Source organism: Charadrius vociferus, unplaced genomic scaffold, assembly GCF_000708025.1.
Source record: "Charadrius vociferus isolate BGI_N301 unplaced genomic scaffold, ASM70802v2 scaffold50, whole genome shotgun sequence".
Taxonomy (NCBI): domain Eukaryota; kingdom Metazoa; phylum Chordata; class Aves; order Charadriiformes; family Charadriidae; genus Charadrius; species Charadrius vociferus.
Genome location: NW_009646445.1, coordinates 14,467 through 31,607, shown reverse-complemented (window position 1 = coordinate 31,607; position 17,141 = coordinate 14,467). Strand labels below are relative to the sequence as shown.

Here is a 17,141-nt window from a genome sequence, read left to right as displayed (position 1 = left end):
TCCTGCTGACATTTCTGTTGCATATGCTTTACTGACTTAGCAGACAACCATCTCCCAAGAAATACTGCCTTTTTAAAATTTATCAACAATTGCATAAACAATCAACATTCTCCTTGCTTCTATCCTTTGTCTTAAATAATGGAATACACTGCAAAATTCATTTGCACTTTCTTAACCAGCTGATTTCCTACTCTAATCCTACACTTCATCTAAATCATTTCTTTCTTATCAGTGACACTTCTGTGACAATAGCAGTGCTGTCCAGAATCCCCAGTGTAGCCCATTTTTGCAATACCATTAGTGACAAACATTACAAAGACCAGTCGCATTGTCAAGACAACATAGAACTGATGGGGGAGAGTCCCCTTCTTCATTAGTAAGACCTTCAGCCTCTCACAAGGCAGCCATCCTTTGTTTTTGCTCTCAGCTGTGAAAGCTGAATCGCAGGATACTTTGGTGATTGCAATTTCGTGATGAGTCGCTATGTTCTTCCCCGCTCACCTTTCTTAAACTCCAAATTCCATCGTCCCTGAGAATAGGGCCAGAAGTAACAATTAAAATAGCAAATGTCTTCAGAAAAGAAAGTTACATAGAATTTATGTCCGGCTGCCAAAGTACATTTTGCTACACTAAAAACTTTCCCAGTATTCCTCATCTTGCAATCAAGGTTCCCTCTGAACTCCATAAAGTGGATGGGATGGATGATGGGTAAGAGACAACGATAAAGGGAGCAGCCAACATTTACTGCTCACGTCAGATCAAGGAGGAGAACGGTGAAATTCGAGCGCTTAATGATGGTGTCCAACGGACAAAACTAGAGGAATAAGGCATCCTAATACTAGGGCTGCCACCTCCAGGCGACTGAGTCCTTTCCCTCCAGTTGATTCAGGTTTGTGGCTATGAGCAATTCCTCCTACTTCTGGGAGGACATGAACTGTGGCAACGTAAAGAAAAGTCCCAGCAGAAAACAGCATCGCAACTCCGGTGGCATTGACTTCTGAAAGGGCTTCTTTGCTGCTCTGAAATGGAAAAAAAAATGGAAAGAAAAAAATGAGGATAAGAGAAGCTCTTCAATCAATAATAAAAAAACTTCTGTAAATGTCCAGACATAGTAGGACTTCTGTCAACTCTCATTCTCTCACAATAAGCAACACATTAAACTGTTGTCCTTCTGTCAACTCTCATTCTCTCACAATGACAACAGTTTAATGTGTTGCTTAATGTCTTGCACATTACATGTAACAACTGACATTCTAAAGTTGATGTGGGGGGCAGAAAGATGCCTCTCATCCTAGTTAGGTCACTTCAGACTTCTAGGAACCCTTACAGAAGAAAAAAAGCCACAATCTATGCAGAAGCATCTTGTTTAACCATCTCACAGCAACATACAAAATGTCAAAATGACAAAGTGTGCTTTGAAAAATGTAAAATTCAGATTGCAAACCCACAAAATTTAGGAAGGACACCCTGGACTGACTCCCCCCCCTTCTTCTAAACAGTTCAAACAAGATGTTAGCCTTTACATATCTGGTCCCCTGCTGGTCAGAGCAAGATTTGCTAGATTTAAGTCCCAAATCATCAATCTTTCAGTGCTTCATTTGGATGTACAAGTAAACACCCCAAACTTTTCCAGAATTTTCATGCAAATTTCATATAGAGATGCGTCTTCTGGACTAAAAACCTGAGCACCTCTTCAAATGCTAGGATTAAGACCATGCTACACATCATTAAGTATAATGAAATGCAAACCTGCTCGTATCAGTTTCAAAATGCTTCCTGAACAATTTCCAACTCAAGTGTGATGTTAGTTCTCCGGTATACTCTCAGGTTACTTTTCCAAAGAGCAGAAATACACCTTCTGCTGTGGAACTACAACACCACTGTGACAGCCTTTGCACCTTACCAGTTCTCTGTTCTTTCTGAAGTGCAAAGTGCAAACCCAACTCTCGGTGAGCCTACATCGAAAGAATGCTCAAACACCATTCTCATTTCTATTTACAACCCTAACCCTTTCTGCCATTTCCTGTGCTACAGCATCAACTGTAACTTCTTTCCAGCAAGTAAAAGGATTAGCCTACACTATTTACTTAATCATTCATCTCATGCCTTGCGTTTCATGAGATCACATGTTATTTTATGATAACATCATAGTGTCACCAGCACAGCCCACAACAGTTAGAAATACAGGAGGGGCTAAACACAAACTCATGTGCAATGACTCATTTCACGGACCATTTGTTGTACAGAGACAAGACTATGCTTTCAGGGGTGTGAGACACGACCAATTCTGGGACAGTGGGGAAATCTAGCAGAGATGATTGTCTACCTGCACATTAAAACAAGAACGCATGCAGCAACACCGAAAATTACTCAACTGTGTAGTCATCAGATAAAGTGGGGTATGTAAGTAAATACATTAAATTCTCAGAGGGAAGAGGTAGAAAAAGACAAATTAACCTTCTAAAATAACCTAAACCTATACATATCTCTATAGAGAAGCTATGTCACTGGTTCTGATGGAAAGAAATGGTTATTTTGTTTCACAGATTCATATTGCTACCTTTTTATCTACTTTTTTTTTCTTACACATCTCCTTCCTGCTTTTTTTTTCAGTTTGGATTTTTTTTTTTTTAAATGACCCTTGTATGATATTTCTTTCCCCAAATTCCACTACTAAACTACGTTTCGGGCAGAACAACAATCACAGACTTACCTTGCTTAGCCCTAAGTATGTCACCATGGACATAACAGGTGCTGCCAACGCAAAGACCAGCAAGTGTTTTCTAATTCGATTCCGTTCCAGCCCAGCATGCATCAGGAAGGAAACCAGGCCAAAGGCAGCTGGTGCCTGCAAAAAACAATATTCATTGGTAATACAATCCCTTCTAAAACCCCCTGAAATCTGAGATAAAGTTGACATACAACTTACTGCTTTGAAATGCACTGAATTGGAAGAAACGCAGGGAAAGCACTAGTATATGTTGCAATTAACCCAAATCAATAGAATCCTGCAGAATGTCCTACCGTAACAATAGTACCTAATGCAAACCCATGCTCTGTATATCAGAGTACACATATTTGTAGTCATCATAAATATTCAAAAGTTCACTGATTCAAGTGGTTGCTATAATCCCTAAGTCTCCATTAACTTCTGTAATATTTTTTGTCCTGACACTACGCATCCTTAGATGGACAGTTTCTATAGCTACAGCAGAAAAATTCTACAATTAACATGGAGAGGAAAAAAATTCCCAAAGAAATACAGCTGTCAGTCTCCACATGAACAAAGACTTAAGAGCTCTTTTGATTAGTTCATCATTCAGTTCCATTTCTGTTCCCACCGGGAAGCAAACAAATACTTCCTTCCTCTCCCTCTGATGGTTTCTCATCCACAAGGCATAGCTGTCCTTCTACTTATGGAATTGACTATATTTTTGCTCACACAAGGACAATAGCAGTCCACTCTGACAATTTTATTTGAGATAAGATGTAAACTTAATTATATTGAGCAGTTTTATACACAGAATCTTTTTTATTTTAAACCTAGGAGGAGGAAACCATGAGTGAGGGAGGAAAAAAGATGACAGAGACAAAAGCATCAAACAAGATCAGAAGATAAGAATAAAAAATGACACCAGAGAAGAAATACATTTCCCTTCCATTACCAAATACTTATTGACAATCTTCCATACAACATCGAAAAATTGTACAATTGTACAATTTCAGAAGACAGTTAATTTGAACATTAAGAATAATACCAACAAGTTTCACTTGCCAATAGCCATAAACTAAAATTCACAGCAAGACATGACATTGACTTTGCCACCTTTGAAGAGGGTTATGTAAAGCAGGGCTTATTGTATGAACTGTGAAGAGACATAGTAGATCTGGATTTCCTAACATCTTGGACATGCAATTATGGAAGCAAGTTTTTTGATGAATGTATGACTAACCACTGTAATATACACATGTGCTGCCATAAGTCAAATATGTGTCTGCACACATATGTTTAGAACCTATATAGCTAATATATACCTTCGTACAAACATTAAGGGAAAAAAAAAAATCTTCCCATCTTTAGGAGTCACTGTTTGCTTATTACCATCAGAACAATGTTTGAAAGTTTTTCCTGCAGAAATGGCATATGACTGATGTTGAAGCTACTACAATAAGAGGTAACGGGAAGTTGTATTTTAGTACTCTGATATTAACTGGTTTCAAAAGACTAGCCCTTTAAACACTAAAAACCTTTATAACATAAATATCCTTCTAGACAACGTCACAGAACCAGAAAACTGTTGTAATCAGCATAAAACTGCTTTTCCTCTTTGAATACACTAGCATATACGTCCGAACTTCACCCTCTAAAACTTCTCTCAATTACATCTCTTGCAGCAGTAAAAATCTTGGAGGGTTTTCTGTATGCTTGGGTTTAAAAAAAAAAACAAAACAAAACCAACCGAACAACAAGAACAACAAAACCACACAAACACAAAACATAATACCTCACTATCTTTAGAAAAAGTCAGTGTGAAGCTGCCACATTTCTATTCTTCTCTCCCTATTTTTGGGAGACTTGTCCCAACCTCTGCAATCAGGGTAGGCAGTCAGAATTCTCTCTCATTTGTACCTCATTCAGACTTAGCATCCATCATTTATTATTCTGTCATATATCATACCAGTGCTTTTTGGTCCTTGAGGCTGTACTACTAGCCAGTTCATTTCAATGGCGTTACATATTTCCAGATTATATCACTAAGGAAACTTAAGATCTTTAGTAATTTCTGTATGCTTTAACAGTCTTTTAAAGAGCAAACAAAATTTTCTGGATGATGACTTACCTTGTGCAACATAATTGCAACAAATACTATCAACTGGACACTAGTCTGAGACGTAGAAGCTGCTGCACCCAACGCAACACCATCAGCTGAAAGAGGAGTGCAAATTCAGGGATTATTCCTCCATCCCGATCAGTTTCAGCTTTCCCACCCCCTCAATGGCTGACAGTACAAAACATGTTGATTTGTGAAGTACTGTTAATCAAAATGCCATTAACAATAGCAACCCAACACATGATTCACTTCCCTTTGTTTGTTAAGCCACAACAATTTCAGGATTTCAGACAACTCTCAACAGGAGCTGTTTCTTTTTTCCTCAAGACCGTAAAAACCATACTGAGAATCTATTCAGTATTGACACATTCTAGCAAGTTAGGACCAGGTAACCAGTTATTTTAGTCTTCTGTAGTAGAAGTGGTTGCCTGTCTAAATTAAAAAAAATCTGCTTTAGATATTAAGCATGAAAAAATTTTAATTACTCTTCAAATGAATTTTAAAATATAAATACTATTTTCTTACAATTTAACTTAAATATATTGTCTAAATAAAATAGGAAATGGATACTATAATAATCTTTAATATACAGATACTTAATTTAGTGAAAAAATATTTTTGATCAAAATCTTATGACTTATCTAGACAACAACTTTCAGCAAGAAATTAAAAAGCATCATATTTGTACTACAAATATACAGTGAAGAATTACAACATGAACATGGGTTGACTGACATACATATGTAATTTCTTCAGTCTTTGCAAGTCAGGCCAAATCCGTTTCAGTCAAATCTTTGCACTCCACCCTATAATCTCCTTTATCCATCAGATACTCTTTTTTTAAACTTAATTTATTGGGTTTTTTTTTAAACATAGGCCAGCTGACAAGCAAACCTAAAGGTGTTTCATACTACTTACCACCCATGTTAGCGCATATTGAAATTCAGCACCTAAAGCAGCCAGCAAAGGAATTGGAGAAGCAGAGTGGGCATCATACAACTTTTCAAGTGGGAAAAATAAAGGAGTGAAAACACTGTACCCAAATAAAACTCCAGGGAACATTCTGAGCACTGGTGTTATGTTTTCCCAGTAAGTTTTGGGGAAGATCCTTAGTTCTTCCTTCCTCCTCCCCACTTTTTTTGCTGTGTATTAAAAAGCCACCTTCAAAACCGAAACGTATCTGTTTCCATCACACCTAAAGATGAACCACACAGCAATGAAAGTCATTGTCAAGTGCTAACAATAGGTCCCACATTACCTGCAGCATGGACTACTAGTCCCAACGTCGTGGTGATTTTGGAGTTGCCTGATCTTGCAGCTTCTGGATCTGAAATGGTTATGAGAAAAAAAGTTAGGATAAAGAGAACAAACACACAAATTATGCTGGAGGAAAAAAAAAAAAAAAAAAGCATCATTGCAGCGGTCTCTACCAGCAACTCAGGCAGTTATATTCAAAACTATCAGCTTTTCTATTTCTGCATTAGATTTACTATAAAATAGTTCGATACTTAACACCTTCAAAACACCTGAAGTTCCGCCAACAAACAAGTGACAGAATCATAGATGATTCTTCACAATTTACAGGACCACTGATATAAGCAGAAGGAGTTGTTTTTCTTAACCTTCTGAAAAAAAGCTAACTCTGTGCTACCAAGGGGAAGACAAGATAGTTTTGCATCCCCAGAATCCAGAGCTGCTCCAAGAGTCAGGATGATTTTCCCTCGCGTAGCCCAGTGTTGGCATTTTCCTTCAGGTGACAGTCTGGGGCAGCCTCTGTTGCACTGATTCTCCAGCAATTCCCAATAAGCTAAAAATTCTACTTGTCATGGCAGCAGTGGCAAAGATTTCTGTCCAACATTATACACCACAGAGAAGAAGTACAGCTAGTCCTGCTTGAGATACAGTGTTCTGATTGCAATTGTTTGACAACTACTCTGAGGACATTTGCAGGTTAGCTCATACAGCACAACAGGGCAATACCCACCACTACGCAACAGGCAGTGAAACCGTTACGAAGAATCACTGCAGCAAACAGGGCAGGCAAGCCCCACACAAGTATAGAAACATCTAATTATTCGACTGTTTAATTCCAAACAGTTGAGCAGCTGTTATTTAATTATACCAGTGGTCAGTAAGCTGACTGCAAACACACTTACACAGCTATATTAGTAAGTCTGCACTGCTGCCAAAAGGGAAAGTCCCGTTCCTTTCCTCCTGCCCGTCTCCCTGCCCTCCGGTCTCTTAGTGCCCAGGCACCCATGTAGTTGCCCAGTGAGTCAGATCAGGGAAGAGAGCTAGCAAAAAATGGATGTATTCTCTTCAGTCAGATTGATCTTTTGAATCAAGGGGAGCCTATTTGAGCAATTAATTGCATAACCTCCCGTTGGATGACTGCAGTAGTCTACTCATGTCACACAGAAGGAGATCGTTCACATAGAATATTTCCTTTGGATTTGTCTTGGATTGACTAGAACTAAACACACTCAGAGAGAGTGTCACATTTAATTTCATACCTCCATTCTAACCTACAGAATTTTTGTAGTTTGGAGAGGTAAAATCCAGCCACTTGGAGATAACAAAACTAGCAGACATTGGTTCAAATAAGTAAAATGTTTTTCTTTGGTAGCTTTAAAAAACATTACAAAAACACTACTACATTTTCCATGAGAGATATACAGACTAGGCAAAACCTTACTTACATCCTAATTTATAGTATTTCTCTCTAATACAGATCACAGTCAAATTTCCTCTGATATTTGCTCTGATCAGAGACATAGGAAAGGGTCATAATCTGTACAAGCCAAGGGTACTACTGGCAGTTGCTTACCTGCATCCCCTTGTCATCCTCACTGCCACCGATTCCTTTGAAAAGATCTGAAAATCAGCTAGCCATGGCTACGGCTCCATTTATGCTTCTCCAGGAGCACAAATGCAACAGAGCCCCTACACTGGCTTCCCATCCATCCTACCACACTGCCAGGGATCCAACCAAAACATATTCCACCTCCTTTGTGCGTGTGTTTTACTTCAAGATCAATTCCTTAAGTTTTGAGGGTCAAATTCCACCATCAGAGGAAATTATTTGGGAGGAAATGAGCAGGCAAAGGTAATAAAATACCTTTTCAGATGACAAAACACCTTCGGTGCACTTCAAGCTACAGTCTGAGCATGAATCCACAGGCAGGAAAAAGAAGCAACTGTAGGCATTTTGAGAGTCTTGCAATGAAGTTGAGAAATCTTTGGACTAAGCAGGAAACATTTTGAGGTAAGCGAGGCTCTAGACTAGTGTGGGAGTCCAGCTGTGCAGTTACAGTAAAGGACCAGAGGTTACATCTAGTCATTTCTGCAGTCTTATGTAAAGATAACTTTTTGTCCTTTGCAAATTTTACCTACATGTTTGACAATTAAGTAGGAAAAACAAATGAAGACAAGATTAACCTGAAGTTTTTTGGAAAGCAAAGAAATCCCCTATGGATACCGTAAAACAGACAGCAACTCAGGTGTCATCACCCTCCACTCCTGCACCATATGTGCTCATACAGTTACTTCAAGTTAGCCAAGCAAGCTCTGAAATTATGCTGAATTCCAGGACAGATTTCCAGCAAAAACATTTCGCACAGACCTTGCTTTATGCTTGTAAAGCACCTACTGAAACTCTGGGTGTGATCGATCAAATTAAACCCTAGTAACAGTCAAGAAAATTGCAACTTGCTAATTAAGACTAATTAGCAAGACTAATTGAAGTGAATCTTTACTTACCATCTGTAGAGTGCACATGAGAGCTGCCTATCTGGTCTACCAACAGCATGAAGACAAAGCCGAGGACAAGGGATACACCGATGTAGGCGTGCAACCTGGAATGGTCATGGCCATATTCATGTACAACCGGGATTTCCGCTACCTTCTCAGACTCAATCACACGCTGCATCTCGCTCGCTGGGTGATGCTTCCCTGTGGCAGGCAAGTAAACAGATTAGGAGACAGGGGACTAAACATGGCACAGTCACATTTCTCCTCCTTTGCTGAAAGCACTCCTCATGCTTTCTTGGACATTACACAAAAGTCCTCATTTAAGGTCAGTCCTAGACCATTTACTTATGGAACCATGTATCTGTCTGGCTGGCCTCTCCCCATACATCTTCAGCATAGAAAAGCAAAGGAAGCATTAACACTTGATAAGCCAGGCTACTTTGTTTAAACACTGCATTTTAAATACAAATTGATTGATAAAAATTGCTGAATAACTTCTTTGTAATTGAATTTGCTAGTTGTGACAGTATTCAGAGATACTGTTAAGTAGCTAGGTCACAACCTCCCTTTAAGTGAGAAAATACAGGATGAGGAGATAAAATAGGTTCCACCCACTAAGCAATCTAATGCAATCTTAAAGAAGATGAACTTTATATCTCAAAGCATCAGTCTCTAGTTAAACAAGTTAGCATTTATACACTCCACTGATATGGACTAGAACAACAGTTAAGACAGCAGTATCCTACAAATGTCAGTACCATCCTAGAAACTCCAAAGCCCCAGGGTTGAATGTCGTGTGGTTGTTTCCTTTCCCTGCACAAGCTTTAATTCCATCCCCACCCCAAGACATTTACTTTGTCTCACTAAGCTACCCTGAAATTAGGTGATACATTAATGTCTACTCCATCACCAAGCATCAGTTAGCACTATAATATAAACTATGAACATGAAGAGGACTCATGTTCAAATGCTTGATCAGGAACTATATTTTCTCTTAAGATCTGATTTGATCTTAAGATCTACACCTGGAAAGGAATAATCCCAGGTACCAGTAGATGGTAGGTCCAACAATCAGAAAAGCAGCTTTGCAGAAAAGGACCTCAGGGACCTTGTGAACACAAAGTTTACCATGAGCCTGCAGTGTGCCCTGCTCAATATACCCCAATGATCCCTTAGGCATCCTTCTAGGTTTAATTACACAAATGGGTGAAACTGCAAGAAAAATGTACCGAAAGCTGTTAGTTCTCAGAATCTTAAGCTTAACTTTGAATAACCTAAATATTGGCAATATTTTTTGTAGTTAAATCTATAATACCCATGAATCTTGCCTCTGCAATACAAAAACCACCCCACCCATAACTTTACAGACAGACTGGCTTTAGTCACAACACTGAGTTAGGAATTGAGTTTGACTTCACTTACAGGACAAATTCTTTGTTCCTAGGTAAATACTTCTGATATTACTGCTGCAGTAATGGGAAGTGCCTTTTTTTCCTCCACATACTAAACTTTCAGTTACATAGCATATAGCTGTAAACAGCAGACTGGGGATTTCATACATGAACGGTATGCCCCATTTAGGAGAAAAAAAAAAATGCGAATGTTCACAGCAATTGTATTTACTGCTAGCAATATCATTACAAGAAAAAATTAGTATACATAGAATTAAAATTGAATGCAGAGCAAACCCAAACTACAGCTCATTAGAGACACCCTACATTAGAGTTGCACAAATTACAGTATAGCATAAAAGCATAATCAGAGGTTCTTTCACTTCTTGATAAAAGATGATTTTATGTATCTTCCTCTGTTTACTTTAAATCTAAGTAGAACAACAAAGATCTAGTAGAAACTAAAAAAAAGATAAAGCATATTACTAAAAAGAAATTTTAAACCGTGTAGAAACAAGAAAAAAATGGTAGTACAATAAAATCAGACTGTTACAATTATCTCTCAACCCCACATTGACAACAACGCTACATCAGACACTTGCAAAGTTCTCTACAGCCTCAACTTTACAGTCTTTTCTCCTGTGACCACTAAGTTGTTGCTGTTTACCTTCAGACAGATTTCTGATTCTGAGCATACTGGAAAAATCTCACACATGCAATGGCAATGTAATAGCACAAGACTCCAAGATAAAGCAAGATTTAAAGTACACTCCAAACAGACGTAATGAGCTCTGACTATTTAAAAAAAATGTTACTAAACCTCAATTTGAGGTTATGAGACTTCTGGATATAAGATGTGCTCCACACTCACGTCTCTACAAGACACGTAATCACTGTGTAAGGTTTTTAAGACCAGCAACAGCAGACTAGAACTGGATGCTTGAACTTGGGACTATGCACAGATTCTATATGCAATACCACCCAAGAAAGAAATGCCTCCTACTCTGAATTAGTCCTATATAACCACCATTTTCAGCCAAGTATATTAAGGTAACTTAATCCCAAGATGCTCTTCAGCTTCAGAGGAGGAAATTCTTATAAGGGCAAGTACGTATAGATCTATAAAACACTTCCTGCGATAGCTTTAATAAGAAGCAAACTAAACTACAAAAAGCAACAGCAAATAGTCCACAATTTCACTCTCTGCCAAAGCCATCCTTATACCTCCTTTGAAGTTCCAGTGAAAGTTAAACTTTAACTCTCCCCAGAATAATGAACACTACACGTGACCTGGCATAAAAGGCTGTGGTTCCATGAACAGTACAGTACCTGGACCCGCAAATGACTGGATCACTCAGCGAGTCATCTGCTCCACAGCCTGATCACATCCCTCTGTCAGATCACCATAAACATGCAATATCACACCTATTGCAGTTTTGTGATGCTATGTCAGCTTTGTGTCATGCTGCTGTGAAACCCTCCCACCAATCTCATGTTAAAAGCCCTAGAAACAAGCACCAGTATAACTTAGGTCATGGTGAACAAGGCCATCTGGGTTTGGTTCTTACCCTCCAAAATGTCTTCATAAAGTGCATGTACTCCTTCTGGCACAATGACAGCCAAAGCAGTTCCACACAGCAGCCCAGCACCCAGAACAGTCACCAACTTTAATCTCTCCTGCAAGCAAGTACAAAACAAGTATCATCTTTAAGAATGAAAATGTTTTCTTTGCTCTCCCTCATTAAAAGAGGTTGGGGCAGGGGAAAGGGGGCAGGGGGAAGCAAATGATCCACAAAACCTCTTGCTGATTCCTATTCAAGAGCCCCATTTGCATAGTCCTATATTTCTAACAATTAACTTTCTGAAAAGTGAACATATCCAGTGTCCAATGCAATCAACTGAAGTAGGAAATAGAAGTTAAAGATGATCCATTTGACTGTTAACATCAGACAAGAAATGAAATGGAGCATACTTGAAAATAGCAAGAATTACTATATGTGGCACTAATGATTATTGGGGTCTAACTCACCCTCTAGGTTCTCAAACTCTAAGGCCTGCAGAGACAAAGACTGACAGTGCCCGAATTCTGAAGCATGTTTGCAACTCTATGTTTTATCTCCATTCTAGGTTTGTTGTCAAATATATTCTTCCCACTAGAAATCACACTTAAATATGCAAGCTCCCTAAAATCTCTGCGAAGTATGACATAGCACAAGATAAATTGTCTGTTCACCGAAAAAGCCAAACTAAATAACAAAAGAAAATGCAAGAAAGAAAACTAAATTACCAAAGCAAACAAGAAAGACAAGAGAACCACTACTATAAACACATCTACAGATACAAATACATTGGTCAAGTAGGAGTGTAAACTGCTCAGTCAGCTCTATTTATATAACATGAAAAAGGGCTAAAAGTTTTAGGACTACAGAAAGAGAAAAGGAATATTTTAGAGAAAAAAGCAGCAGGAGCTCTACTTTCACCTACAGGCTTAGAGAGACAGAAGAAACAACATTAAGCTGTTATAAGACTGCTACACAATAGATTGAGCATATTTCAGTCTCTAAACCTAACAGCCACTCTTGTGCAGAAGCTTGTCCTTAAAACTGCCATACTTTAATGGCCTTCTATTTAACAGGATATCACTGAAGAACCAACTTTCTTTAAAAACATAAAACTGCAGGTAAAAAAGTAATTTAAGATACTTTTTTTTGTATTTGAAAGATCTCATGATGTCTGTTCTATGTATTAAAAAGAATAAATAAGGTGCCAGATGAAGTTTTAGAACTACAGTATCACAGCACTTGCAGAACATCAGGTAGCTACAAAATATGGCAGAAGGGACTGAATCCCCAAAATAGGTCCCAAACCAGAACTATAAAAAAATAATTAAAGGGCTTACTCAAATGAAAGTCTGAATGAGGGAACTGCATCCGTCAAACTGATAATGGTACTAATGTACATTTCATGTCAGTCTTTTTTTCTTTCTAATCTGATTAGGAGATGCATAAATGCAGAACAATGCTTATTGTTTTTACAACCATTTCTAAGCCTTCCAGTAGCATTTTAAAAGGAGTTAAAGACTGTAATTTAGGGCAACAGAAATTATATTCCACTCTCCAGGTACCTACAGACCATGGCAATCCCCTTTCCCCTCTGCAAAGATAGGTTTTAAAATAGATTTGTTTCATACGTATTGCAAATTTGCAATTAAACTTTAACAAAAAATACACAAACTTAATGTTTTCATAGCAAAGAAAAATAGTTTATTTCATATTCCAGGAAGAATTTCTACAAGATTAAAAACCACACATGAAGAATTTATTAAGAGCTTCCTACTATGAGTAAGGGTTATCTTCCTAATTACATTCTAATTTTGGGCAAAAAGCTTAGAGATATATCACCCCTTCCAAACTGACTAAATTCTGTTTTACCAATATAAGAATAGTTTACTATTACTTTCTGCTCCCTGTGACTACAACATTGACATGCTGAAGTCAGAGCCACATACTGAAAACCCAGTTACATAAATATCTAACAGATTTTAAAATATGATAACTTGCAGAGGTTGTTTCTCATCATTTCTGTAATAGCCCTTAACATATGACATGCAGCAGCCATGGGAGTTTAGATCCTTATAACAACTGTGTAGTATACTTTTTGTGGCAGAACCATCATCATCTTCCATGCACAAGGAGATGCCTGGGTGCTACCACAACACTACTATTAACTGCTGAGGACCTGGAGATAAAGGTCAGTGTTTAACTAATGGGAAATCACTTGTTGCGTATCTTTATTGTGCCATCCGTTCTCCTTCATGCACCATAGTGACACGTGTTGTTTAATCTGCCTGAAATAGGCAATATTTGCATAGAAGAAATAGCAGGCTCTAGAAAGATGCACAACTAGCTTTCTGAAAGCAAGTCAGGTGTGACCATATGGAAACCATTAGAGCATTACTGGGGAAATTTCAAATAGCGATATGCAAGAGATGAAAACACCCGTAAAGTTTCCACAAATGTGCACTGTACGCTGGCACATGTAAAAATTACACTTGGTAAATTGTTATACAGTGGCAATCTAAATGAAAAGGTAATCTTCAACACCCACTGTTTATAAAGTCATTTTGAAAAAACAGAGTATCTTACAAAGAAAAACAAGATTATTTTTATACTGCAGCAGTATAGTCTCTTTTACATACATATATATATAAACACGGGGAAAAAAGTGTCAGAAGTAATACTGTTTTCTTACAACTGCAAATACAAAGTCCTGCTTGCTTTCATTCGGGCACCTGTGAATTTTAAAGATCCATGAAAATAACACACACTAACAAGTTTTATGAGAAGTCTTCGTCTCCTTTTCAGTACAAAATACTTAGACAGTGAATACAGCGATCTAATAATTGCAGCCTACTCAGACAGGCAAAAATTATCTAGTATGATCCAAGAAATCAAACCATTTCAGTTAAAAACACACTTGTGTGTCTCTTGTTAAAAACAGTAGCAACACAGTAAACAATGTTAAAAAATGCATGGAAAAAATCTTTAATTCTTCCAATTAGCAAGCTGTTCCACAGCTCAGCATTTCATTAAAATCTATATGGTACTGAAACTCTTACTTGGACTTTGCAAAAACTCACACCTACTTTCAGCAGCAAGTAGTCCCACTCCAGTCAACACTGCCTGCCTCCATTAAGCCAGTAAAAGATTCAAAGTGCTAGAACTCAGTTTGGTTTGGGTTTTTTTTTCTTGCGCATTTAGGCTACAACATAGGAGACAGCCTCAAAACTGGTATAGTGTTGTTTCCAGACCAAAGTTAGCCCAACAGAGTACTGTAAATCAGGATTAAGCTGAAAGGGTACATCTGCATATAGAAATAAGGTAGAGACTGAACAGAACGTCACTTTTTTACCACCAATGTTTAGTCATACCTGGTTTTGCTGGAGTTTTGGACTTTCAAGAATATCCAAATATAATTAAAATAACAAAAACCAGTATGAAATCAGAACACAACCAATAGATTCCACAGCAAAAAACCTCATCTGAAGAAATGTATTAACACTAATGAATAATTTTATTGTTCTCCAGCACCTGGGGTATATTACACAAAGCATTAATTTTTGTTTTCTAACCATTATAAGTGTCCAGTGAGAAGACGAATCTTTTCTCACCAAGGCAAGCTACAAAAAATTTGCAAATGACAGAACGCACAGTCCAGTCATTTCAGTTTGAAATTGTCCACGTTGCACAGGCCTAAGCAACCATTATTAAACAAAACAATTCTAATTACACACTTCCAGGATTAGCTAGTGTTCACACATAATTTGCAGATATTTAGCTCCTCTTTTAAACCACCATAGTATGTGGATCCTTAAAATATCTAATTTAAGCATAAAAGCAAATCAAGAATTTCTGAGAGTTTAAGATATCACAATAAACTTGATTACACATGTGTGTATCGTTGGTAAAACACTGCACACATAAAAGGCTAATAAATGTGGGATTACTGCTTATGCAGAGTGCTATGTTTTTGATCCACAACAGAACTGTATTCCTGCATCTGTTGGGAATGCCAAAAGGTTTAGCAGCCCCCTGATTCATGTATATAAATATAAGTAAGCCACATAAACACAGATCAATAACACCACCTTCAAACACCACCAACTATAAAGTCAGAGAGAACAGGTGACTATCAAGAACATACATGAGGAAATGGAAAATTAAATAAAAAAAAAAAGACAACACTAGTATGCTAGGCAGTCTTCTCAGCAAATTTGCAGAACATTCCTTTGTAGGCTTCAGGGCAAAAGTGAGTTTCGAAGAGCAAGACAGTGGAAGCAAAGCACTGAAGACATACAAGGGAAGGTCCATCAAAGCATCAGGTGAAGCCCTGGCAAAACAGAATTATGCTAACGTTTATGTGAAGACTTCAGAATGTTTCATGTTTCAATCCCTTTAGCTGAATGGTACTGCTACCAAAAGGAACAGCCATTCGGAGTCTACTGCTCCCAAAGCCTGCTAGTAATAATGGGACCAAAGGACAGGTGCAACCAGCTCTGTGACTTGAGGGAAGAACAAGTCACATCTCTCTTCCAGCACTTTGCTTTCCAAAGGCAGCACTGCTTCAAGTAGAAATGGGAAGCCTCTCATAAGGGAGCTCTTACTACCTCAGAACAACTGAACTCTCACTACACCACACCTGTATACAACAATCATTACTTAGAAAACCCCTCAGCATCAGAGGATATTAGGAGACTTCCAGAGACTGTACCTCATCACCTCAACAATCATATTGTAGAAGCACTCAAATACATTTACTTCTGAACTCCTGTTGGAGCTTGGAAACTCATTCAATCCATGAAAGTCTTCCTCTCCTTTAACAACACCTTATGTATCCAAGTTATTTTTCCAGAAGAATGCCTTGAGTTACGTGGGATAGGAGCACAACTTGAAGTTGTGTTGTAACCAAAGAGCTAAGGTTTAACTTTTCAATAGCAGAAGTTGTGAACAAAACCAAAGTTTTCTGAGAATGCTCTCTGAATTGCTTTTAAAAGCCTTAACTGAGTAGCCCATAGGCACAAAGTAAAAGTTAACCTGACTTCAAAAGTTTCTAAGAATAACGATGTCCAGCTCCTACCATGTCCTTCCATTACATGCTGAGACTTCACTTCATCTGTAGCTTGGACGAAATCTGGTACGCTTAAATGGCTTTTATACACGTTGTAGAACAAGCATAATTTTACACCGTGATTTTGTATGAAAATACCACATTCACAACTTCCTTAAAAATCTTTTGAAGTTACATCCCCCCGAGCAGCACGGCTGTACTTGAAAGGGGACAGAACTAACTCCTCCTGGCAGATCTCTCCATCTAGTTTCTGCTATTCTTCCTTAGCAACCAACGAGCGGTTTGGCAAAGCTGTCTTACCTCGGAAAAATTAACTGCCAAGGGGATAATCCCTGCCACATAGCAGGCGACCAGCATGGCCAGGGACAGCAGGCAGATGGAGCGGAAGTCATCCATTTCGCTGCTTTCTGTCCGGTGCCTTAAAGTGAAATTCAACAGCAACTTTTCCACCTCGCCCCGCACGCCTTAACCCGTGCAGACACCGAGCTCCCAGGAAAGGCTTTCAGCCATGTCTCTCTTGCCCGGCGGCTTCGGCCGGCTC

The 17,141-nt window shown here is 38.3% G+C and overlaps 1 protein-coding gene across 3 annotated transcripts; it reads right to left on the bottom strand.

The window, feature by feature from the left end:
• Window positions 1-440: 440 nt before the first annotated feature.
• Window positions 441-17,074, bottom strand: SLC39A9 (solute carrier family 39, member 9). Of its 3 annotated transcripts, none has more exons than XM_009882054.1 (7): window positions 16,901-17,074; window positions 11,542-11,650; window positions 8,592-8,783; window positions 6,091-6,159; window positions 4,842-4,927; window positions 2,710-2,848; window positions 441-1,019 (listed from the first exon to the last, which is right to left on the bottom strand). In XM_009882054.1, the coding sequence occupies exons 1-7, from the start codon at window positions 16,994-16,996 to the stop codon at window positions 898-900; spliced, it is 813 nt and encodes a 270-aa protein (XP_009880356.1). In that variant the 5' UTR covers window positions 16,997-17,074; the 3' UTR covers window positions 441-897. The 3 variants fall into 3 exon arrangements, with proteins under 3 accessions (XP_009880356.1, XP_009880340.1, XP_009880348.1); XM_009882038.1 differs by having other exon boundaries at window positions 2,714-2,848; window positions 16,901-16,996; XM_009882046.1 differs by lacking the exon at window positions 6,091-6,159 and having other exon boundaries at window positions 2,714-2,848; window positions 16,901-16,996.
• Between the last annotated feature and the right edge of the window lie 67 nt (window positions 17,075-17,141).